The 26,431-nt window shown below is 42.2% G+C and overlaps 1 protein-coding gene across 1 annotated transcript in view; it reads left to right on the top strand.

Moving 5' to 3' along the window:
• Positions 1 to 521: 521 nt before the first annotated feature.
• Positions 522 to 26,431, top strand: part of LOC138663592 (zinc finger protein 605-like) — an 89,305-nt gene continuing 63,395 nt past the window's right edge. Inside the window, exons 1-7 of the mRNA XM_069749852.1 lie at positions 522 to 863; positions 1,951 to 2,100; positions 2,230 to 2,409; positions 2,493 to 2,616; positions 2,698 to 2,795; positions 3,698 to 3,788; positions 17,301 to 18,536. Coding sequence (XP_069605953.1) covers positions 837 to 863; positions 1,951 to 2,100; positions 2,230 to 2,409; positions 2,493 to 2,616; positions 2,698 to 2,795; positions 3,698 to 3,788; positions 17,301 to 18,536 — 1,906 coding nt within the window. The 5' untranslated portion in view covers positions 522 to 836. The remainder of the gene's footprint in view (positions 864 to 1,950; positions 2,101 to 2,229; positions 2,410 to 2,492; positions 2,617 to 2,697; positions 2,796 to 3,697; positions 3,789 to 17,300; positions 18,537 to 26,431) is intronic.

Raw genomic sequence — 26,431 nt, 5'->3', positions numbered from 1 at the left:
ACTCACGCTGTCATAGATACAGCTGGGAGAGCAGAGCAGGAGATAACATGCTCTCTCCGCCCACAAAGTCACTGCTGGCTGCGTTCTCTTAACCCCTATGTGCCAGCTCTGACACAAGCATCTTCTCACTCAGTCAGTGCAGCCAGGCAGGCACACATAGGGGTTAAGAGAAGGCAGCCAGTGTGACATTGTTTGTGGGTGGAGAGAGTGCATGTTCTCTGCTCTGCTCTCTGCGCCTGGCTGGCTGCCGTGCTGCTGAAGTTATGAGGCAGATTCAGGAGGAGCTCCTAGTCCTACCAGTGCCTGAGTGAGTGGCGCTGCTATATACTACGTGGGCTGCGCTGCTATATACTACGTGGGCTGCGCTGCTATATACTACGTGGGCTGCGCTGCTATATACTACGTGGGCTGCGCTGCTATATACTATGTGGGCTGCGCTGCTATATACTACGTGGGCTGCTATATACTACGTGGGCTGCGCTGCTATATACTACGTGGGCTGTGCTATATACTACATGGGCTGCTATATGCTACGTGGGCTGCTATATACTACATGGGCTGCTATATACTACGTGGGCTGCTATATACTACATGGCTGTGTTTATATGCGATCATGAATCGGGGTATGTGTTAAAGGGGGGGCCCACTGAGACTCTTTCGCCCGGGGGCCCTCAAAAACCTGGAGCCGGCCCTGCCTTAGACCACTGACTGAGGAGAAGTTTTCATGTAGCGTCTTCACTCCCGATATCATTCACTGAGGCCCCTGATCATGTGACCCCTGACTCCTCCCCTCCTGTGACCTCATCACAGGTCCTGTGCGCACAGAGCAGCCATATATGTGGAGTGCGGCTCTGCGGGTGGAGGTAGGTGCTGGAGATTCCCCATTACTGGCGCATTAATACTAGGAATATATTGCACAGGGGATATCGCAGCCAATTCCCTGGAAACACAGAATTAGAAATGATTCTTTCTCCGCAGTTTCTATAGGACTTAATACATTCCTGATTCCGGAGAGTAATAGAAATACGGCAGAAAACAGGAAGAAAGTTCAGAGAAGAAGCTTCATAGAAAGACACTGAAGTTACAGACGCCATTTAACCCTTTGGGAGAAAGCGATTCCACCACTTTACCGTGTAAATCCCTCCAGAACTGTAGCAGTTAAAGACCCCAATATCCACAGGTGTCCCCTCTAATTGGGGGAAAACTATCACCTCTTATAATCCTCGGACAGTTCTGACAAACACGGTAAAGTGCCCCTTTATGGAGGTGACAGAAAGTCTGTTTAGTCACTTTAGCTTCATAGTATCAGCTCTAATCCAATGGGGAGAGAGCGATTTACCCTGAAGAGTCACAGATTGTGGGGGTGTTATAAAATGTTATAGTTAGGGGGGGTTTGTGTTGTCTCCTTAGAAGAATTACAATGGTTTTGTTCCTTTTCCGCTGATAGATACAAACGACCCAACTATGAAAGATGGGAACCAAGGAAACATGTATTACTCTTATAGTACGGGGCCTCTACACAGTATTGTATGGAAACCTTCATATAGACGGCCTGTGGTGATGGAGTCAATGACGGACTCTGGACAAATCTGTTTCTAGAGCCGTAGTAGAAGATGAAGATGTCGTCCTCATCATGAAGTAGTTATTTCTCCTGTCACGTGTAATGAATATCTCCTGCAGTATTGCTAATGCCGATTCCAGTGTCGGTAAATGAGACGAGAATTAGCGTTATGGAAGATGAGTCTATGAGAAACGTATTCAGCTGCCGACTCCGAGGGAGAAACTGCTTGTTGTCTGTGGCCTAAATATATAGGATTTATTAGTAGATGTAAAGAAGAAAACTAAATACTGTAAAATAATAAATCTCCTCATGTTTCCCTAATTATCTCCAGTAATTGTATTATTACACAGGATTGTTATGATATTACATCGTCTCATCTTCTCATTCAGGTCTCTACACTATTGGATCCTCTCAGTGAAGATCTTCTATATAAGAGAATTTTCCTGATTTACCCATCAAGGATGGATATGGACAGAGACAAGATGGTGGAGAGGATATTACACCTCACCCTAGAGATCCTCTTCCGGCTTACTGGAGAGGTGAGAGATTCTGATGACGTCACATTACATCATTCTTATCTATGGGAATAACAGATGGACAGAACTGGAGAGGTGAGGACTCTGGAAATGTCTGTAGTGAGATTTATTAATGTGTCTCTCCATAACCAGGATTACACCGTAGTGAAGAAGACCTCTAGTGAACGCTGTCAGGACCCTGTGTCTGAGGGATGGGGAAGACCCCTGAGCCCAATCACAGGACCTCCACCTCACCCCCTGATACATGAGGACATCAATGACCAGAAGATCCTAGACCTCACCTACAAGATGATTGAGCTGCTGACTGGAGAGGTGACACTGCTGGGAATGCTGGGACATTATACAGTAACACTATGAAGGGATCGGGGGGATGACTGTATCATTGTATGTGTCAGGTTCCTATAAGGTGTCAGGATGTTGCCATCTATTTCTCCATGGAGGAGTGGGAGTATTTAGAAGCACACAGAGATCTGTACAAAGACGTCATGATGGAGGTTCCTCAGCCCCTCACATCACCAGGTAATAGACAGGGCAAAACACACGGCCTATAACTATCTGTATGTAAAGAATGAATTCAGTCCCTGTATATGTTTCCTCCAGATCTATCCAGTAAGAGGACAACATCAGAGAGATGTCCCCGTCCTCTTCTTCCACAGGACTGTAAACAAGAAGATCCCAGTGTTCCTCAGGATCATCAGGTAGATGGAGAGAAGGTGTCATGAGATCTCCTCTATGATGTGTAGATGGCTGTGAAGGTCTTGTGCTCAGTCTTGTTTTATCCACCAGTATTATATGCTTTATACTTGTGTAATGGAACGGCGGAGATGGCAAGATTAGAGCTGATCATAGATTATTATTATTATTTATTATTATAGTGCCATTTATTCAATGGCGCTTTACATGTAAGGAGGGGTATACATAATAAAAACATGTACAATAATCTTGAACAATACAAGTCACAACTGGTACAGGAGGAGAGAGGACCCTGCCAGCGAGGGCTCACAATCTACAAGGGATGGGTGAGGATACAATAGGTGAGGATAGAGCTGGTCGTGCAGCGGTTTGGTCGATCGGTGGTTACTGCAGGTTGTAGGCTTGTCGGAAGAGATGGGTCTTCAGTTTCTTTTTGAAGGTTTTGATGGTAATTGAGAGTCTGATATGTTGTGGTAGAGAGTTCCAGAGTAGGGGTGATGCGCGTGAGAAATCTTGTATGCGATTGTGGGAAGAGGAGATAATAGGGGAGTAGAGAAGGAGATCTTGTGAGGATCGGAGGTTGCGTGCAGGAAAGTACTGGGAGACGAAGTCACAGATGTATGGAGGAGACAGGTTGTGGATGGCTTTGTATGTCATGGTTAGGCTTTTGTACCTGGAGTCTCTGGGTAATGGGGAGCCAGTGAAGGGATTGACAGGGGAGAGGCCGGGGAATAGCGGGGGGACAGGTGGATTAGTCAGGAAGCAGAGTTTAGAATAGATTGGAGGGGTGCAAGAGTGTTAGAGGGGAGGCCACAGAGCAGGAGGTTACAGTAGTCGAGGCGGGAGATGATGAGGGCATAGATGTGACTTCTCCATTTGTCTGTGACTTTTACAATATTTGTTTCAGGGTGAAGATCTGACCCATATTAATACTACAGAGACATATGTGAGGGGTGATGAGCGGTGTAAAGAGGAGATTCCTACATATGACTACCCAGGTGAGTAGTAACCACCTAATGCAGAGAGAGTCACAGATTATTCTCAGTCACCGGCTATGGCTGCTTTATCGATGGTGTAGTCTGGCCACATCACAATCATGTGATCACCATTGTGCCTTAAGACAACAATATTCTCCTTTATCCGAAAACTTTGAAATTACTTTGTGAAATTGTGAAAGCCACTGACCGTTACCTGCCCAGATCTGTAAACTACAAAGCGAAATGACAGTGTATGTAGAATGTGTAGAAGTTAGAAAATCACTTGAAGAAAAAGTGTTATGATGGACCTCTGCAAGAAAGAAGAGGGTAATGATGCTGTTGGCTTCCTAGAACCCTGATATCTTATTGGATGAATCTCCCTTCTCTCCCTTCTGTGCTGCTGAATGTGATCATATGGTCCCCACAAGACCAGGTCTTTCTGGCCAAACTTCACTTTTATGATCGACAACAGTAAATGTGCAGTGAGGGTCAAGTGTGAATTTCTATACAATAACCACAGAGTTTCCCTTCATCCTGACTTTTCTCATTGTTTTAAAACTGACTGAACAGAATTTCGATTCTTGTATATACCCGAGTATAAGCCGAGGCACCTACTTTTGCCACGAAAAACTGGGTAAGCTAATTGACTGAGTTTAAGCCAGAAATGCATTGTTCCCTCATCCTTATCATGGTATGCATGGCCCCCCTGTCCCTGTCATTGTATGCATGGCTCCCCCGTCCCTGTCATTGTATGCATGGCTCCCCTGTCCCTGTCATTGTATGCATGGCTCCCCCGTCCCTGTCATTGTATGCATGGCTCCCCAGTCCCTGTCCTGGTGTGCATGGCTCCCCAGTCCCTGTCCTGGTGTGTATGGCTCCCCAGTCCCTCTCCTGGTGTGCATTGCTTCCCAGTCCCTGTCCTGGTGTGCATGGCTCCTCAGTCCCTGTCCTGGTGTGCATGGCTCCCCAGTCCCTGTCCTGGTGTGCATGGCTCCCCAGTCCCTGTCAATGGTGTGCATGGCTCCCCAGTCCCTGTCAATGGTGTGCATGCCTCCCCAGTCCCTGTCCTGGTATGCATGGCTCCCCAGTCTCTGTCCTGGAATGCATGGTTCCCCAGTCGCTGTCCTGGTGTGCATGGCTCCCCAGTCCCTGTCCTGGTGTGCATGGCTCCTTATCCCAATATATGATTCCTGTTAAAAAAAACAAAACAAAAAAACATCCTATTTATCTGCCTGCGCTCTCTCGGTGGCACTGGATCTTTTTCCGGCTTCCAGCAGCTGTTCCTGGCGAGCGATCACATGGCCCTGCTCATTGAGGTAATGAATATGCATGCCACGCCTATGGGAGTGGAGAGGCATGCATATTCATTACCTTAATGAGCGGTGCCACGTGATAGCTCGGCTGGAAGAGCTGCAGGCGACGGCAGCCGCAACAAGATGCAGTGCCAGCACCGAAGGCGTGCCGGTAGGTGAGTATGATGTGTGCTGGATGCTGGTGGCTGCAGCTGGCACTGTGCATTACTACAGCAGCGGCACATGCTTTAGCCACAGCCACCGGCTCCTGCCTCTGTGACCCGCTGCTCCCCCTCCCCCGCCAGCTTTCTGGGTCCATAACTTGTGTATAAGCCGAAGAAGGCATTTTCAGCACAAAAAAATGTGCCGAAAAACTCTGCTTATACACCACGAGTATACATGGTAACTATTCAAAAACCATTACACCTGTATCATGTTATATCTCTAAGCTGTGTGTAGCTGATGGCTGTAATATACATTTATTCACACCTGCAGGAGATGTGTTGGCATGGCTCGAGCTCTGGTGTCATGGATTCAGTCCGTGTCAAATTCCATTATGTTTTCGATCATAAGGAATTCAGATTACTGCACAATCTCTCCTGAAATGGGGGCACTAATACTTTCTCTACTCTTTTCTTCTGGTCAGAACTCTTAGGGGCCCTGCAACTCCCTGAAATGTTATGTTTGACTATCTAATATTTCTTCTTGAAACTCATCTGATAGAAAATATTGATCCTTGAGATAGTTTAGATTGTAAGAGCCACCAAGACCCATACTCTAATTACCCCAGAGAGGTTTCACCACTACTCATTTTTTACTGATGACGACTGTTGAGTTTGATTGTTTCAGTAGATGTGTTATTGTCTATAGTCACAGTTTTAGACTACAGTAATTAGTGTCCAAAATACTCTGATTTAACCTCTTCCCGTAGCCAGTTTTTTTATCCTAATCAGGCCCCGTTTTTCAAATCTGTGCCATTTTATGTGATGATAACTTTGAAATTCTTCACGAAATATAAGCTCCAATTTTTTAATTTTCACAAAGGGGAATAGCAAAAAGATGGATCTTACAAATTATTTTCCAACTTCTCTTGAATCTGACAATACCTTATATACAGTTATACACTACTGTCTGGACATATGGCAGAGTTAAGAAGGGCAGGAACGCCATTTAGTTTTGGTTTTTTTAAACCAATAATTTTTATTGAATTTTCAAAAAAATTTTGAGCACACAAAGGGGGAAACAAATCCCATAAACACATACAATGACAAAATACCATAGGCACCAATACACATTTTACATACATTCATTAAAACATAACTTCTTCACCACCCCACAATAATAACGAAACTCACGGGAGAAAGCATGATGTTATAATCCCACTAATGTAAGTTTCAGAAGACCAAATAAGGTTTTGTATCTTCAGTGGAAAAGGGCTGACCTTTGGCTATCTAGCTTGGATCCCATATACACTGAATTCTCTTTTTGGCTGAGGCGGACTGAGTCAACGCCAATTCATATTGGCAATGTGTATTAATCACCTCTTTTATGGATGGCAAAACTGTCCCCCTCCACTTAGCTGCGAGTGCTAACCTGGCTGCAATCAAAATATGCAAAAAAGAGCCTCTAAGCACCTGCGGTACTTTATCTATGCCAATGTGTAAGACTCCCATGTTGAACTCCAAAACCAACTGCACCCCAAGAAACTCTCGTATTAAATCACCAATATCCACCCAGAATTGAGCTACAACTGGACATGACCACCTCATATGTCCTAGTGTCCCCCTTTGCCCACAACCTTTCCAACATGCCTGAGATTGGTCAGGTCCATAATGAGCTAACCGCACCGGACATTGGTACCACCTTAAGTGCACTTTTTAGCTGTTCCAAGTGATTTAGACATGATGATACTCTTTGCACTTCTCTTAAATCGTCCATCCATGTCTCCGGGTCCAGGGATATGCCCAGCTCCCCCTCCCACCGAATCATGTATGGTAATTTAGTATCAGCAACCGGGGTTTTCCAAGCACTATTTAGAATGCAAATTCCCCTAGATCCCAACTGCGGTCTCAGAATATACCCATTAGTCCTATGGTCCAAGGGATTCTTAAAAAATGATGACTCTGGTAATGTATGAATCAAGTGTCTAAGTTGCATATACAGATAAAATAGACATCATATACCCGGATGTTTTGAGGACAATTGATCGAAGGCGAGGATGAGAGCATCATAAAGCAAGTTCTGAAGAGTTTCAACACCTGCATTGATCCAATTATGAAGACTGATGTAAGGGATATGTGACTCAAGAGCTTTCAAAGACACATCGGTGAGGGGGATTTTTAATAACTTCGAAGCTATTTGTCTCCAATAGTCTATAGTAGCCGCCATCGTCGGAAGACATGGGGCATACGAAGTTTTCTAGTCTCACTTTCTAGTGTAAGCCAGGTTGAGCCCCTACTAGCATAAAATACTTCAATCTGTAGCCACCTATGAGCATTATCTATTAACCACCAGTCTCTTACCCCAACAAGAACTGCCATCCTAATCAAGTTGGGAACTCCCATTCCTTTCGCATCATACGAGTAATACATCAACTTTCTGGCCACCCTTGGTCTTTTATGAGCCCAAATATAATGATTTGCAATTTTTTGAAGAGACAAGAGAAATCTAATAGGAACTCTAACTGGGATACACCTAAGATGATATAGAATCTTAGGGAGCACCATCATTTTAAAAATATTGATCCTGGCTATCCATGACGCTGGAACAGAATGAAATTAATCTAATTTGAATTTGGTCTCTTTCAGAAAGTTAGAGAAGTTTCTCTCTATGAGCTGGTTAGAATGTGTAAGAACTATACCTAAATATGGGATCCCCTCATCTACCCATTTAAAAGGGTATTTACATTCTAATAATTCTCGAGTCGCGAATTTAACCAAAACAGGAAAAACTAATGATTTAGTGGCATTAAGTTTATAGTACGATACTTTAGTGAATTATTCTAACGTGGTGACAATGGCAGGAAAAGATGATTCTAAGTTAGTGCACGAGATAATTACATCATCCGCGTACAGTCCAATTTTGTGAATTACTGGCCCAACTTTAATGCCCATTATAGTTGGAGAGGATCGTACTTTTTCAGCTAATCGCTCCATACATAAAGAGAAGATGATGGGAGACAGGGGTCAAATCTGATGTGTTCAGTTAGTTATTGCAAATGAGTTTGACAATCCTGACGACGATACCCTAGCATTGGGGTTGGAATACATGGCACAGATCGCTGAGAATATGGGGCCCACCAAACCAAACTTCATCAATACACTCCTAAGATATCCCCAGTGCACCCTGGGAAAGGCTTTTTCAGCATCCAAAGACAGGAATGCCCTGGGGAGTCTACAGAGCTCCGCCACTCTGATTAAGTTAATAATTCTGCGTGTCCCGTCCTTTGTTTCCCGACTCGCCACAAAGCCAACCTGATCCGGGGAGATTAATGTGGGTATAACGTTATGTAATCTTAAAGCTAACATCTTAGAGAAAATTTTTACATCTCAGTTTAGTAGTGCAATCGGCCTAAAGTTGCCATGGAATGTTGGAGATTTCCCTGGCTTTGGCAGAGTACAAATTGTAGCTTCTAAGTTAGTTTTAGATATAGTCTCTTTATCCCACCATAATGTATACAAACGCAGAAGAAAGGGAGATAGAATCTTTTGAAACGAAACTGACCATAGTACTCATTTGGCAACCCATCTGGACCTGGAGCCTTATGACCCTTGGTGGACCTAATGGTGGTTTAAATTTCCTCAAGATATCGGTGCATCTGGCCTCCTGATGAGCCTGCATAGGTACACAAGATATCGGTGCATCTGGCCTCCTGAGGAGCCTGCATAGGCGAAACGCGTTGAGGCGTGTTCTTTAGATGGTGTCTCTTGTAACACAGCGGCACAGATGAGTATCCATACTCTGAGTTTGTGGCTATATGTGGGAAATTACTAACAGTGTTATAGTAAGACCGGAGCAGGGTAACAGGGACACATGTTTTACGTGTCAGTCCATGCATGGAAATGAGTAGATCCGGCTGTATCTATTTTGATTTTTACCCACACTGTTCTGAGCAATAGCCCATGCAAATGGTTGAACCGGTTGATGCATATTCACAATGTGCTAATGATCTCCGGGCCGCTGTGAATTAATTATTATCTAGTTGATATATATCTATCGCCATATGTGTTTGTATATAGCTTGTTTCTGTTGGGGAACTAGGTAATCCCTAGCATAGTAGTCATCTGTATAGTGCTAGAGGACCCCTTAATGTCTGGGTAGTGGCTTACACTAGTGGCTGTAGGGTTTATTAGGGCCCTTAGGGAGAGTCATCGTTGAGCGGAGGCGCCATAACGCTCCCCCTAGGGCGTCTACCTCCGCAGCCAGGGGCAGTATAGGTGCCTTTAATAGGGTGCTATAGGTTTCCCCATCAGTTGCTTTTTATTCGGTTTGAGCACATTTTTTGTTTTCTTTTTGTTGGTTTTTTTCTTGTCAGTTATTGTAGGTGGGGTTGTTGCCTTGTTTTTAATAATAAAAAGGAATTTTATACTGAGGTTCTACATATGAATGTGATGACTTATACCTCGTTTCTTTTGGATTTTGAGTTGGATTTATTTTAAATTTCCTCTTTAGTAAAGGGCGTATTAAGTAAATTCAGTTGTTCCTGGGAATCCTTAGGTAAGTTAATGCTTTGCAAGTACTGAAAAATTGCCGCTAGAGAGGGCTGGGGTGTATCAGGATCTTTCCCTAAATTATAAAGTTGAGTATAATATCTAGCAAACTCATTAACAATCTCCTTGGGGTTTCTGATAGGTTTCCCTTGGGGGTCCACTAGATGATCAGTCCTGGATCTTGCCTCTCTTTTCTTAACCCTACGGGCAAAAACAGCACCAGCCCTGTCCCCATTTGTGTAGGTTTTTAGTTTTAAGTTTAAAATTATGTTCAGGACTGGGGTAAATAACCGCTTGGCTTAGCATCTGTTTCATTCATGTGGGCAGTTAGCACAGTTCAGTTGCAGAGCAAGCTCAACCCTTATGCTTCCTCTCAAGTGAAGTCGACAGGGTATTGTACCTAGCGTCATAAGAGTTCATTCTCTTGGCACAACTTCTGCTTCATTCGTATGTGCGGTTTACTTGCAGAGCAAGCTCAATCCACGTGCTAACATCCCTGCAATGTTAACAGGGTATAGTAATTATTAATAACAATAATCTTTATTTATATAGTGCCAACATATTCCGCAGCGCTTTACAGTTTAACAGCTTCAAACCCAACAGTCATAAGTAACAACGTTAACAATACAATAATTAGCAAGATAAAACGACCCTGCTCGTGATAGCTTACAATCTACAATGAGGTGGGGGAGATACAAAGTACAGGTGTGTATTTACAATGATGGTCCAGCCATCTTCAGGGGATGGGGGATGGATGGAAGTAGTGAATGGGCTACACACACACAAAAATAAAATGACTTTGATTAGGGAACATGATTGGCCGCTCTGAACAAATGTGTTTTGAGGGAGTGCTTAAAAATATGCAAATTGTGAATGGTCCTAATATCTTGCGGTAGAGCATTCCAGATGACTGGCGCAGCATGGGAGAAGTCTTGGAGTCGGGAGAGGGAGGTACAGATTAGTGCAGAGGTTAGTCGAAAGTACTTAGCATTTTTAGTGCAGTACCTCTCTGTGAAGTAACTGAGCTTGGTACTCAGTGTTCTGATCACTCTGTGTGGCGTTAACAAAGTGTGTTTAGGTAACGCTCGCTGTTTTGTTCCGTCATTGTTCACACTAAGAGCAGGTTCATCTCTGTGCAGTGGAACCCGTGGTTCGATTGCAATTTATTTTATATTTTATTTAGTGCAATCTGCCAACTCTAACATTACAGTATGTTTCTGTCTTTAATACTTTCTGGAAATTAGCACGCAGTGGACGTTGGAGAGTAAAAATTGTAAATATGCAATTTTATTAACCAACACATAGTGCCCAGATTGTGCTCCAGGAGATACAGGCCGTAAATTAAGTGGGTTCCTCTCACTATTATAATGCCAAATACTTAGGATCCTAAATGTGGTTTGTGCACACCGAAAGGCTGAGAAGCGAGGGGAAGATTTGGGAGAAAGGATATTGCTGGATTGGATTATGGAAGCCATGTTGCTTTTGAAGGACCTTTAAGCCATAAATAATGTGGAAACCTTTTTTTTTCACTGACAGATGATGGACCTGAATGGGGGCTTCTTTTTTGTGCTACAACTAGAAGTTTTTAGTTTTATTTTCACCAACATAACATTGTTTAGTGGCTTTTTATTCCATTTTTGGCAAGCAGAATGAATAAACAGTAGTAGTAAGGGGGAGGTATGTCTCGTCAAAAAGAAATCTGACAGGTGCCCCGCCCACTATCAAATTGATATCAAATTGATATCAAAGTGATATCAAATTGATCTTATAGGGAATTAAATAGATATCATACGGCTATCGTAGTGTATTAAAGGGAATAAAATAGATATTATATGTCGATCGTAGTGTATGAAAGTGTATTAAATTGATTACAGGCACGATTCCTACAAATTGATAACAAAGTGCGCTGTTTTATAAGCCGATTGATACGTTAATGAGAATTGTTTCCTTGTGCCTATTATTTTATAGGGCCAATAATTATATAGGTTTTTGCTGCAGCTATTATTTATATAGGTTCTATTATGTATAGCATCGATATTATGCTTTTATTGTAAATTTGATACGCTAAAAAGGAGTAAAATAAAGAACGAGAGACGTGGTTTTCAGATAAAAGTTATAATGTTTATTGAACAAAATCAATGACGTTTTATAAAGACGTATGAATAAATTTAATTGTTCAATTAGAATCAATCAGTTACAATACAGAGCAATTAAACAAATCTTTTTTTCAGATAATAGTTATTTTTATTTTAATCAAATTAATTATCACTCAACTCTCGCTATTACAATCATATAGATGAAAACATAATATTTCTTACATAATAATTTATAGCAATACAAATGATAAATGCTACATAGTGAGCCACGTGGATTGTAGTATCGGCGATACTCTTTTTTTTTTTAAGTCTCATTGGCCCTTGAGCGATACCTTTTGGGGTAGAATGTAATGGACGGATTTCACGGCGTGGTGTGAATAGAGTTCGTGGCTTAGATGCCCCATCAGTTTCATTCAATGGAATTTTTAATCGATCAAATTGTTCTCTAGTAGTGGAATTACCCACAACGGTGGAGGGCACATTTAATTCAGCCATAGCCTGCATAAACGTATCCCAGCCCCAGGGGAAATTCTTCCTGGACATTGCATGACTCTGAGTTGTGTTACGCACCAAATCCAGCATGTTAGAGCCAGGAATTACAGTTCCTTTGAATATAAATTCACTTTTGTCATTCCACGATGTAATATTTTGGTTCTGTAACAGTCTGCTTAGTAAAAATTCTGCATTCTTTTTATATCGAGGATTTACATGACTTACAATTTGAAAACCATCTGTATTTTTATCAGCTTCAAAATTCAACAATTGTTGGTGATCAGATTCCTATGGGTAAATATTGAAGAATCAGTATTTCACACCTAAGGCGCCCGGATCATTTGGAGGAATTGACAAATTATTTAGAGAGACCAAACACCATGAAATTAAGAAATCTGATGTGGCTGATTGGTTGAATAACCAAGATACGTAGATTTTGCATAAGCCTGTAAGAAAAAGATTTCAGACAAATAAAATTATAGTTTCAGATATAGATAAGCAGTGGTAAGCGGATCTCGTAAGCTTGATTGAATATTCAAGGGAAAATGATAATGTCAAATACATCCTGACTGTAATTGATACTCTATCGAGATATGCATGGTGCGTGGCCTTATCAAACAAGACTGGATCAGCTGTAGCAAGATCATTCGAATTAATATTTCAAAATGATAAGCACATACTGGAATTGCAGAAGGATCGGGGCAAAGAATTTATAAATTCATCACTCAAGCGACTATGTAATATGCATAATAATGATCATTTTTTTACCAACAATACCGTAAAGGCCGCTATGGTGGAGCGCTTTAATCGTACATTAAAAACCCGTATGTGGCGCTATCTTACGAGACATAACATATTTAGGTACATTGATATTTTACTGGATTTGGTGCATAGCTACAATCATACTTACCATTCCACTATTCAGTGCCGACCGGTTGATGTCACAAAGCAAAATTCGCTACAAATATGGAGAAATATTTATAGCTCTATTATGTCTAATAAAATAATTAAACCGACTTTAAAAATTTCAGATAATATCCGCCTAGTACGATACAAACATCCATTCTGCAAAGGTTATGAGCAAACATATACTGATGAAATATTTACGATTATCGGAATTGACAAAAAATTCCAAATACCGGTTTACAAAATTGCTGATTTGAGTGGCAAACCTGTAGAGGGATCATTTTATAAGGAGGAGATACAAAAAGTACCAACGGATGAGAATCATCTCTAAAAAGTAGAAAAGATTTTGAGAAAAAAACGTGTCAGAGGTTCGACAGTTTATCTGGTCAAATGGGTTGGATATCTGGAAAAATTTAACAGTTGGATAAAAGATTCCCAGCTGGCGGATATATAAGAAGGGAATCCGCTTCATTTTTTATTACATTGCCAAGTAATGCTTCATCTACATATTTTCCAGAAAATTCCATATCCTGTTATAAGACAAAGCTGGCGAAACCAGTACATTTAACTGGACCATACGAGGTAGCTCTCACAGAAATTCAATATCCCCATACATGGTATACGTTTGAACAGAATGAAGGCAATTTCTTTATTGATAAACGAGGCGATGTATTAAGGGAGGATTTTGTAAAGTCGGGCTATTATTCAAATATTACGGATCTCATAAGAGCGATTAATGAGCGTATTGACTCTTTGAAGGTTGCCAGCGATGGTTTTAAACTTCGTTACGATGAAGTCAAGAGAAGCGTCACTCTATCGGATTCCCCCACGATACAGTTTGCTCCAGGTCAAAAATTGTCGCATATTTTAGGCTTACCGATTCATATTGAGATGTACGATAATAGTCTGCTGGATAGAAAGAAGACGTATGCCGATATAAAAGCAGGATTTTATACATTATATGTGTATACAGATATAATTCAACATCAACTTGTGGGAGACAGCTACCTGCAACTTCTGAGAACGGCTCAAGTCAGTGGAAAAAGTTCTGAAATTATCACCCTCCAGTACACAATTCCAGATTATGTACCTCTATGCAAACAACACTTTGATTCTGTAACCATCTCTATTTTGACAGATCAGGCGACCCCTGTTAAATTCAAGTACGGGAAAACAATTGTGCGATTACATTTTAAACCACGACGTGAATGACACGATAAAATGGTGTCTCAAAGGATATACGGCGATCCAACCATTTATGCCCACTACTATATTGCTCAGTCGGGTCATGGCTTAGAGGGATTTCGCGGTAATGAATACATGTATGGTGCCGGCCTTGCAGGCATTTTTAGAGGTCTTTTTAGAAGAGCTGTACCCCTTTTCAGAAAAGGCCTAGAGTTAGTAAAACCACACGTGGAGACGGCCATCAGAAACATTGCTAAAGATGCCATTACATCCCTCTCAACGTCCGTAATGAATAGATTAAACACATCTTGCCAGGAAGGTGACGGTATTGTTTACATTGGAAAGAAGCAGAAAAAAAGAAAAAGGCGTACTCCGCCTATTCTTATGAATAAAATTACAACCGCAAGACGCGCCCGTCAGAAACGAATAAGACGTTCTGTTGAAGACATCTTCTAAGCAATAATCATGGCTTTCGTACACGATTCTTCTGTAGAGTGCGCAAAATCTGAACTGGATATATTTGACGTACCCCCCACGCAAACAAGTATCGAGAAATCTTTTTGTAGAAGTTCAACCTATTGCAGCTCTGTCTGACAATGGTCTGTTGGAATTTTTCATATCGGGGCGCAGTGAATATTATTATGATTTGAACAACACTCTGCTCTACATTAATTGTCGTGTCGTCAAACAAGATAATTCTTCTATTGCTGATGGAGCCCGTGTAGCACTTATAAATTCCACTCTAGCTTCTCTTTTTAATCAGGTTGATATTACTCTGGGAGACCGGCTCATCTCGCAGTCTGACAATCTCTACAGCTACAGAGCCTACATTGAAACACTATTAAATTACAACTCGCAGACGTTATCGTCCCAATTCACTGCTGGATTATTTTATAAAGACACTGTGGGCCATCACAATGTTTGAACCCTGGATGGGACAAATGCAGGATTCTATAAAAGAGCCCTCGCAGTAGCTCCCTCTAGACCTGTTGATCTTTTAGGACCGATTTTTGCTGATATATTTAATCAACCGAAGCTTCTATTGAACGGAATTGACCTTAAGATCAAGTTAACATGAAATAAGGATTCTTTCTGTCTGATGTCGGCTGAAGCTGATCTGCTTAAAGTACAAATTTTACAAGGTCCAAAAGAAGAAATATAAATACCCGCACTGCTGTCATATGCGATCACCTATCAGCGTGCTATTCAGTGCTGTACTAGTACCTCTACCTCCTCCTGGTTGTGTGGGCACTAGGGTGCATAACCAAAAAAGTGCATTGAATCCAAAAACGAAAGAAAAAAAAGTAGCTAGCACTCACCAAGTCCGCTGCTGTAACAAGTCTTTATTAGGACATGGACAGGGAGAACATGATGTCTAAAGGATGACAGCTGTTTCGCGCTACATGCGCTTCCACAGATCCAGATTTTACAAGCCTCTCTCTATGTAAAGAGAGTACAAGTTTCGCCGGCTGTACGGATAGGCCATAGTCAAGCCCTGTTAAATGCCACAGCAAAATACGCTATTGATAGGGTATGCATGAAAGTGTACAGCATTCCCGCAGGGACACGAATCTCCAATCATGAGAACTTTTGTTTAGGTTCTCTTCCGCATTTGATTATATTGGGTTTTGTAGATAATGAAGCTCTCAGCAGAGCGTATAATAAAAACCCGTTGAACTTTCATCATTATAACATGAATAATGCGGCTATATTTTTGGATGGTCAGCAGATTCCGGCCCAGCCATATCAACCCATTTTCAATATTGATCTAGCAGTTAGAGAATATATGGCCCACGCCCATATATCTGGTAAACAAAAGGCTGATTGTGCTCCAGCGATTGATCGAGAAGAATCTATGGATATATTCACATTTTTGCATTTGATTTATCAGCTGATCAAGAACCTGGAGGACACCTCTCTCATTAAAACAGGTAACCTACATGCCGAAGTACGCTTTGCTCTTCCTACGCCACACACTGTAAATATGGTGGTGTATGCCCTGAACTCATCTATTCTAGAAATTAATAACCGTCGTGAAGTCTTCTATGATTTCTACTGATGATGGACTCCATACAAATTACAAGGCTGATGAAGAAGGATTGTTATACAGAACGAATATTTTCTGGGGTGTTTCCCTGTGATTTGCTTCCAGAAGAAAGAGTGACTAAGAGACCCGCGGCCTTAACGTATCAAATTGACAATAAAAGCATAATATCGACGCTATACATAATAGAACCTATATAAATAATAGCTGCAGCAAAAACCTATATAATTATTGTCCCTATAAAATAATAGGCACAATCAAATTCTGATTATCGGATCAATCCCACTTTGTTTCACTTTGGAATAATTCTTGGCCCTATAAAATAATAGGCACAAGGAAACAATTCTCATTAACGTATCAATCGGCTTATAAAACAGCGCACTTTGTTATCAATTTGTAGGAATCGTGCCTGTAATCAATTTAATACACTTTCATACACTACGATCGACGTATAATATCTATTTTATTCCCTTTAATACACTACGATAGCCGTACGATATCTATTTAATTCCCTATAAGATCAATTTGATACCAATTTGATATCAATTTGATAGTGGGCGGGGCACCTGTCAGATTTCTTTTTGACGAGACATACCTCCCCCTTACTACTAACAGTTGAACACCCCGCTCTACTGGTTCATGTTGAGTTTTTTTTATTAGACTGTGAACTGGCATTATCGGTGAATAATTCATTTTTTTTAGATTACTTGCCATTTTTACAGACAGTTTAAGTAGAAATGTTCAAAAAGAAAAAGTTAAAGGATATTTTATTAAAAAATAATAATTGATTTTATTCTCATTCTTGGCAGATGACTGTACCAGGAGATCTGAGGGTCAGCTGACATCTTCAGTTTTTAAATCGGATGATCTTGAGATACCACAGGATATAATTGTAGTGAATGCCATTACTCCAGATATACCATCATCCCTTCACAACAAAGATCTGTCATCTGATCCTATGAAACAGGACCTGTCTTTTGATTCATTACCGACTACTAAGGAAACTCAAAGTCAGAAAATAAGCATTAAAAAACAAACTGCTCCTAAAGTAAAGAAGCCATTTTCGTATTCAGAATATGGCAATCATTTTTCTCTTGAAAAGTCTATTCTTAAACATCAAAAAATTCACACATTGGAGAATAGATTTTCTTGTTTCAAGTGTGGGAAATGTTTTACCCAGAATTCAGATCTCGTTAGTCACCAGAGAACTCACACAGAGAAGCCATTTTCATGTTCAGAATGTGAAAAGTGTTTTTTATGGAAATCATATCTTGTTAGTCACCAGAGAACTCACACAGGCGAGAAGCCTTTTACCTGTTCAGAATGTGGTAAATGTTTTAACCAAAAATCAGATCTTCTTATTCACCAGAGAACTCACACAGGGGAGAAGCCATTTTCTTGTTCAGAATGTGGGAAATGTTTTAACCGTAAATCAGTTTTTCTTAAGCACCACAGATCTCACACTGGGGAAAAGCCATTTTCCTGTTCAGAATGTGGTAAACGTTTTAAGCAAAAATCATATCTTGTTGTTCACCACAGAACTCACACAGGGGAGAAACCTTTTTCATGTTCAGAATGTGGGAAACGTTTTAACAAGAAATCAGGTTTTCTTAAGCACCAAAGAACTCACACAGGGGAGAAACCTTTTTTTTGTTCAGAATGTGGGAAATATTTTGCACAGAAATCAAATTTTGTTGTGCACCAGAAAATTCACACAGGGGAGAAACCTTTTTTTTGTTCAGAATGTGGGAAATATTTTGCACAGAAATCAAATTTTGTTACGCACCAGAAAACTCACACAGGAGAAAAGCCTTTTTCATGTTCAGAATGTGGAAAATGTTTTAACCAGAAATCATATCTTGTTAGACACCAGAGAACTCACACAGGGGAAAGGCCTTTTTCTTGTTTAGAATGTGGAAAATGTTTTAACCAGAAATCGGATTTGGTCAAGCACCAGAGAACTCACACAGGGGAGAAGCCTTTTTTCTGTTCCGAATGTGGGAAATGTTTTGTGAAGAAATCATCTCTTTTTAGGCACCAGAGCAGTCACACAGGGAAGAAGTCTTTTTCATGTTCTTAATGTGGGAAATGTTTTACACGGATATAAACTCTTAATAAACATCTGCTTAATAAATATCAGAGTGTCACGATTTCTTTGCTCAGTGTGTCTTGCACACGGTAACAGATAGCTCAGTCATCCAATCTGGTGCAGGGGTGTCCTGAGCTATCGGTGGTTTAATGGACAGCTCAGCTGTAAAATGTGAGTCTGTGAGGTGCTGAGCTTCTTTCAGGTGTTCTCTGTTCCAGGTGACTACATAGTTACTTAGATGAGCTGTCAGTCTCAGACCTTTGCCAGATGTAGCATCTGCTCAGAGATTTGCCTTGTATTTCTGTGCTCTGTTGACATTGGGCTTCTTCCTGACCATTCATTTGCATAGCCCCTATGCTCTCATTCGCTATCTTCCTTGTATTCTCACCTCAGATCATGACTTGACTTTGACTTTTATCTTTTCACTTTTTAGTTTTCTATGTGCTCTATAGGTATCTGACCCTGGAACTTTTGACTACCCTGCCTCACAGCCTGCCATGATTGGTGACTATAGTAGTGTCACACTATGTCTGGCCTATTCTGCTTTTTTCTGCACCAATGGATCCAGTTCGTGTTCACTGCTGTGAACAGGTGCGGAATCTGACCCAGATGGCCCAGGATTTGACCAGGGTATACCAGAAGCTAAGATCTTCACAGTCCAAGCTGCAGGGTCAGCTTTCTGGTACTATGAGTGCTTCCCAAAGTTCTCCGCTAACGACTGTAGTTATGACTTCGGTATCAGCTGACGTGCAATTGGTCACACGAACCAGTAGTATGTGGAAAGGAAAGAAAGAGGGAAAATCTGCACTGCAGGTAGATAACAGTAAATCCAGGGCCACACTAGAATAATATGCGGTTTCTATTGTGTACGCATTTCAAAGTACTATACTTCCTCCTCGGAACAAAAAAAACATATGACAAGTGACAGAATGCAGCCATACAGCAAAGACCAAAAGTTTGGACACACCTTCTCATTTAAAGATTTTTCTGTATTTTCATGACTATGAAAATTGTACATTCACACTGAGGGTATGTGCACACGTCAGGATTTCTTCCAGAAATTTCCTGAACAAGACCGGACATTTTCTGAAAGAAATCCGCATGCGGTTTTTTTTTTTGCGTTTTTCTCACGTTTTTTGCGCTTTTTTTGCGTTTTTTTTCCAGAAGTTCCCAATGCAATAATATAGTGGGAAATCTGCAAAAAATCCACAAAATTAATGAACATGCTATGTTTTTTTACTGCGATGCATTTTTTTCGCGGGAAAAAAAACGCAACATATGCACAAAAATTGCGGAATGCATGATAAATGACGGGATACATATGTATGCGTATTTATAGCGAAAAAAACACGAAAAATCCTGAACGTGTGCACACAGCCTCAAGGCATCAAAACTATGAATTAACACATGTGGAATTATATACTTAACAAAAAAGTGTGAAACAACTGATTTTATTCTAGGTTCTTCAAAGTAGCCACCTTTGCTTTGATGACTGCTTTGCACACTCTTGACATTCTCTCGATGAGCTTTAAGACGTAGTCACCAGAAATGGTCTTCCAACAATCTTGAAGGAGTTCCCAGAGATGCTTAGCACTTGTTGGCCCTTTTGCCTTCACTTTGCGGTCCAGCTCACCCCAAACCATCTTGATTGGGTTAAGGTCTGGTGATTGTGGAGGCCAGGTCATCTGGCGTAGCACCCTATCACTATCCTTCTTGGTCAAATAGCCCTTACACAGCCTGGAGGTGTGTTTGGGGTCATTGTCCTGTTTAAAAAGAAATGATGGTCCAACTAAACGCAAACCGGATGGAATAGCATGCCGCTGCAAGATGCTGTGTTAGCAATGCTGGTTCACTATGCCTTCAATTTTGAATAAATCCCCAACAGTGTCACCAGAAAAGCACCATCACACCTCCTCCTCCATGCTTCACGGTGGGAACCAGGCATGTAGAGTCCATCTGTTCACCTTTTCTACATCGCACAAAGACACGGTGGTTGGAACCAAAGATCTCAAATTTGGACTCATCAGACCAAAGCACAGATTTCCACTGGTCTGATGTCCATTCCTTGTGCTCTTTAGCCCAAACAAGTCTCTTCTGCTTGTTGCCTGTCCTTAGCAGTGGTTTCCTAGCAGCTATTTTACCATGAAGGCCTGCTGCAGAAAGTCTCCTCTTAACAGTTGTTGTAGAGATGTGTCTGCTGCTAGAACTCTGTGTGGCATTGACCTGGTCTCTAATCTGAGCTGCTGTTAACCTGTGATTTCTGAGTTTGGTGACTCGGATAAACTTATCCTCAGAAGCAGAGGTGACTCTTGGTCTTCCTTTGCTGGAGCGGTCCCCATGTCAGCCAGTTTCTTTGTAGCGCTTGATGGTTTTTGCAACTGCATTTCGGGACACTTTCAAAGTTTTCCTAATTTTTCGGACTGACTCAGGAGAATACCAAGATTGTGGAAAGCAGTCATCAAAGCAAAAGGTGGCTACTCTGAAGAACCTAGAATATAAGACATATTTCAGTTGTTTCACACTTTTTTGTTGAGTATATAATTCCACATGTGTTAATTCATAGTTTTAATGCCTTCAGTGTGAATTTACAATTTTCATAGTGATAAAAATACAGAAAAATCTTTAAATGACAAGGTGTGTCCAAACTTTTGGTTTCAAAGGGTTTCAAAATATATAATTTACATATTGCTTATAAGATAAATGAAATTGAGAAAATAATAATAAAATGCATATTTCCGGTTATAAGTTTAATCTAAAAATAAATGTAAGTAATAACAAAAATCCCAGGTACATATTTACAAACCAGGGTGGTGGGAAAATAGTAAAACCCACCCCCGGAATAACCATATCAACTCCAATAAACTAAAAAGAAAAAAGGAGGACTAGGAGTACCCAATGTTATGCACTAAAAACAGTAATTTTATTATTCCAAATATAAGATTCAAAGTTCAATACATCATAACAAAAATAGTGCCAATCCAATGCAGGTTAAATAAATCCCCCGCACTCCCCCCGTGAAACCCAACAACACCTCAGGTAAATCCCATACATATATCAAGTTGATCATAAGAGGGTAACAATGGGCTCCAAGTCAATACATAGGAGACAATGTGAGCTAGTAAATAATCATAAGTATGTCTTTACTAGAAGGTCAATAACCCACCGTACCCAGTACTAAAACAGGTAACATTGATAAGCAGAGCTCATCTGTGGATGTGTGGGGAGGAGAGGGGTCGGACTGTGTACCCCGATGCGCATTTCGCGGCGACGCAAGCCCGCTTTCTCAAGGGGATATAACAAAGGCCCTGACTGGACCTTGAAATAACCCGACGATCCCGGTCACATGACCAAAAGCAGTCTATCGCGATGGCGCATGCGCATTGGGGCCGCCAAGTCCTAGTCTGAGGATAACGCATTATGCACAGCGTTCACGCGCCGGGAGGGGAATCCCATAGCGTGCACACCGGGCATAAAGATGCCCATCCACAGACGGTACCCGGCTGGTCACAACGCGATGCGCACGGCCATTTTAGATGTAACCCAGAATTAAAGGTCCATATGCTGTATTAATAAGTTGAGATATGACCGGCAATATCATGTGAATCGCTCCCCAATGTCCCTCAACAACATAAGGATGAACAAACAGCACATATGGATAGACCTGAGCCTATGCAATGTGATAGGACTTTGACCAGAGCTGCACGGCAAGAACACAGACGTCGGAATGGGCTGTGTTTTTACTGTGGTGATTCCACTCATGCTATCTCCAATTGTCCTAAGCGCACTAAGCGTTTCGCTAGGTCTGCTACCATTGGTACGGTACAGTCGAAATTTCTTTTGTCCGTTACTCTGATTTGCTCTTTGTCATCCTATTCTGTTATGGCATTTGTGGATTCAGGCGCTGCTCTGAATTTGATGGACTTGGAGTTTGCTAGGCGCTGTGGTTTTTTCTTGGAGCCCTTGCAGTATCCTATTCCATTGAGAGGAATTGATGCTACGCCTTTGGCCAAGAATAAGCCTCAGTACTGGACCCAATTGACCATGTGCATGGCTCCTGCACATCAGGAGGATATTCGCTTTTTGGTGTTGCATAATCTGCATGATGTGGTCGTTTTGGGGTTGCCATGGCTACAGGTCCATAATCCAGTATTGGATTGGAAATCTATGTCTGTGTCCAGCTGGGGTTGTCAGGGGGTATATGGTGATGTTCCATTTTTGTCTATTTCGTCATCCACCCCTTCTGAAGTCCCGGAGTTTTTGTCGGATTACCGGGATGTATTTGATGAGCCCAAATCCAGTGCCCTACCTCCTCATAGGGATTGCGATTGTGCTATCAATTTGATTCCTGGTACTAAGTTTCCTAAGGGCCGACTGTTCAATTTATCTGTGCCAGAGCACGCCGCTATGCGGAGTTTTGTAAAGGAATCCTTGGAGAAGGGTCATATTCGGCAGTCGTCGTCACCATTGGGAGCAGGGTTCTTTTTTGTGGCCAAGAAGGATGGTTCTTTGAGACCTTGTATTGATTACCGCCTTCTTAATAAGATCACAGTCAAATTTCAGTACCCTTTGCCGCTGCTGTCGGATTTATTTGCTCGGATTAAGGGAGCTAGTTGGTTCACCAAGATAGATCTTCGTGGTGCGTATAATCTTGTGCGTATTAAACAGGGCGATGAATGGAAAACAGCATTTAATACGCCCGAGGGCCATTTTGAGTACCTGATTATGCCATTCGGGCTTTCCAATGCTCCATCAGTATTTCAGTCCTTTATGCATGACATCTTCCGAGAGTACCTGGATAAATTCCTGATTGTATATTTGGATGATATTTTGGTCTTCTCGGATGATTGGGAGTCTCACGTGAAGCAGGTCAGAATGGTGTTCCAGGTCCTTCGTGCAAATTCTTTGTTTGTGAAGGGGTCAAAGTGTCTCTTTGGAGTTCAGAAGGTTTCATTTTTGGGTTTCATTTTTTCCCCTTCTACTATCGAGATGGACCCTGTTAAAGTCCAGGCCATTTATGATTGGACTCAGCCAACATCTGTGAAGAGTCTGCAAAAGTTCCTGGGCTTTGCTAATTTTTATCGTCGCTTCATCAGTAATTTTTCTAGTGTTGCTAAACCATTGACTGATTTGACCAAGAAGGGTGCTGATGTGATCAATTGGTCTTCTGCGGCTGTGGAAGCTTTTCAGGAGTTGAAGCGTCGTTTTTCTTCTGCCCCTGTGTTGTGCCAGCCAGATGTTTCGCTTCCGTTTCAGGTTGAGGTTGATGCTTCTGAGATTGGAGCAGGGGCTGTTTTGTCGCAAAGAAGTTCTGATGGCTCGGTGATGAAACCATGTGCCTTCTTTTCTAGAAAGTTTTCACCTGCTGAGCGCAATTATGATGTTGGCAATCGAGAGTTGTTGGCCATGAAGTGGGCATTCGAGGAGTGGCGTCATTGGCTTGAAGGAGCCAAGCATCGCGTGGTGGTCTTGACGGATCACAAGAATTTGACTTATCTCGAGTCTGCCAAACGGTTGAATCCTAGACAGGCTCGTTGGTCGCTATTTTTCTCCCATTTTGATTTTGTGGTTTCGTACCTTCCAGGCTCTAAGAATGTGAAGGCTGATGCCCTGTCAAGGAGTTTTGTGCCCGACTCTCCGGGTGTTCCTGAGCCGCGGGTATTCTCAAAGAGGGGGTAATTTTGTCTGCCATCTCCCCTGATTTGCAGCGGGTGCTGCAAATATTTCAGGCTGATAGACCTGACCGTTGCCCAGCGGAGAAACTGTTTGTCCCTGATAGGTGGACGAATAAAGTTATCTCTGAGGTTCATTGTTCGGTGTTGGCTGGTCATCCTGGAATCTTTGATACCAGAGATTTGGTGGCTGGATCCTTTTGGTGGCCGTCTCTGTCGCGGGATGTGCGTTCTTTTGTGCAGTCCTGTGGGATTTGTGCTCGGGCTAAGCCCTGCTGTTCTCGTGCCAGTGGGTTGCTTTTGCCCTTGCCGGTCCCGAAGAGGCCCTGGACGCATATCTCTATGGAATTTATTTCGGATCTCCCTGTCTCTCAAAAGATGTCGGTCATTTGGGTGGTTTGTGATCGCTTCTCTAAGATGGTCCATTTGGTACCCTTGTCTAAATTGCCTTCCTCCTCTGATTTGGTGCCATTGTTTATCCAGCATGTGGTTCGTTTACATGGCATTCCGGAGAACATCGTTTCGGACAGAGGTTCCCAGTTTGTTTCGAGGTTTTGGTGAGCCTTTTGTGGTAGGATGGGCATTGATTTGTCTTTTTCCTCGGCTTTCCATCCTCAGACAAATGGCCAAACCGAACGAACTAATCAGACTTTGGAAACATATCTGAGATGCTTTGCTTCTGCTGATCAGGATGATTGGGTGTCCTTTTTGCTTTTGGCTGAGTTCGCCCTTAATAATCGGGCCAGCTCGGCTACTTTGGTTTCGCCGTTTTTCTGCAATTCTGGTTTCCATCCTCGTTTCTCTTCAGGGCAGGTTGAGTCTTCGGACTGTCCTGGTGTAGATACTGTGGTGGATAGGTTGCAGCAGATTTGGACTCATGTGGTGGACAATTTGACATTGTCCCAGGAGAAGGCTCAACGTTTCGCTAACCGCCGGCGCTGTGTGGGTCCCCGACTTCGTGTTGGGGATTTGGTTTGGTTGTTGTCTCGTTATGTTCCTATGAAGGTTTCCTCTCCTAAGTTTAAGCCTCGTTTCATTGGTCCGTATAAGATTTCTGAGGTTCTCAATCCTGTGTCGTTTCGTTTGACCTTTCCAGCTTCTTTTGCCATCCATAATATATTCCATAGGTCATTGTTGCGGAGATACGTGGCGCCTGTGGTTCCATCCGTTGATCCTCCTTCCCCGGTGTTGGTTGAGGGGGAGTTGGAGTATGTGGTGGAGAAGATTTTGGATTCTCGTATTTCGAGACGGAAACTCCAGTACGTGGTCAAGTGGAAGGGTTATGGTCAGGAAGATAATTCCTGGGTCTTTGCCTCCGATGTTCATGCTGCCGATCTGGTTCGTGCCTTTCATTTGGCTCGTCCTGGTCGGCCTGGGGGCTCTGGTGAGGGTTCGGTGACCCCTACTCAAGGGGGGGGGGTACTGTTGTGAATTCTGTTGTCAATCTCCCTCCTGTGGTCATGAATGGTACTTCGGCTGGTTCTGTCCATGGGCTTCCTCTGGTGGTTGTGAGTGGAGCTGCGGCTTCTGAGTTTCCTTCCACAGGTGACGAGGTTAATTCGTTAGCTGGCTGCTCTATTTAACTCCACTTAGATCATTGCTCCATGCCACCTGTCAATGTTCCAGTATTGGTCTAGTTCTCTCCTGGATCGTTCTTGTGACCTGTCTTCCCAGCAGAAGCTAAGTTCCTGCTTGTTTTTCTCTGGTTTGCTATTTTTCTGTCCAGCTTGCTATTTTGATTTTTGTCTTGCTTGCTGGAAGCTCTGGGACGCAGAGGGAGCGCCTCCGCACCGTGAGTCGGTGCGGAGGGTCTTTTTGCGCCCTCTGCGTGGTCTTTTTGTAGTTTTTGTGCTGACCGCAAAGTTACCTTTTCTATCCTCTGTCTGTTCAGTAAGTCGGGCCTCACTTTGCTAAATCTATTTCATTTCTGTGTTTGTAATTTTCATCTTTACTCACAGTCATTATATGTGGGGGGCTGCCTTTTCCTTTGGGGAATTTCTCTGAGGCAAGGTAGGCTTTATTTTTCTATCTCTAGGGCTAGCTAGTTTCTTAGGCTGTGTCGAGTTGCATAGGGAGCGTTAGGAGCTATCCACGGCTATTTCTAGTGTGTGTGATAGGATTAGGGATTGCTGTCAGCAGAGTTCCCACGTCTCAGAGCTCGTCCTATATTATTAGTAACTAT

This window comes from Ranitomeya imitator, chromosome 2 (assembly GCF_032444005.1).
Source record: "Ranitomeya imitator isolate aRanImi1 chromosome 2, aRanImi1.pri, whole genome shotgun sequence".
Taxonomy (NCBI): Eukaryota; Metazoa; Chordata; class Amphibia; order Anura; family Dendrobatidae; genus Ranitomeya; species Ranitomeya imitator.
The sequence above is the reverse complement of the archived record's forward strand: the minus strand, read 5'-3'. Positions and strand labels throughout refer to the sequence as shown.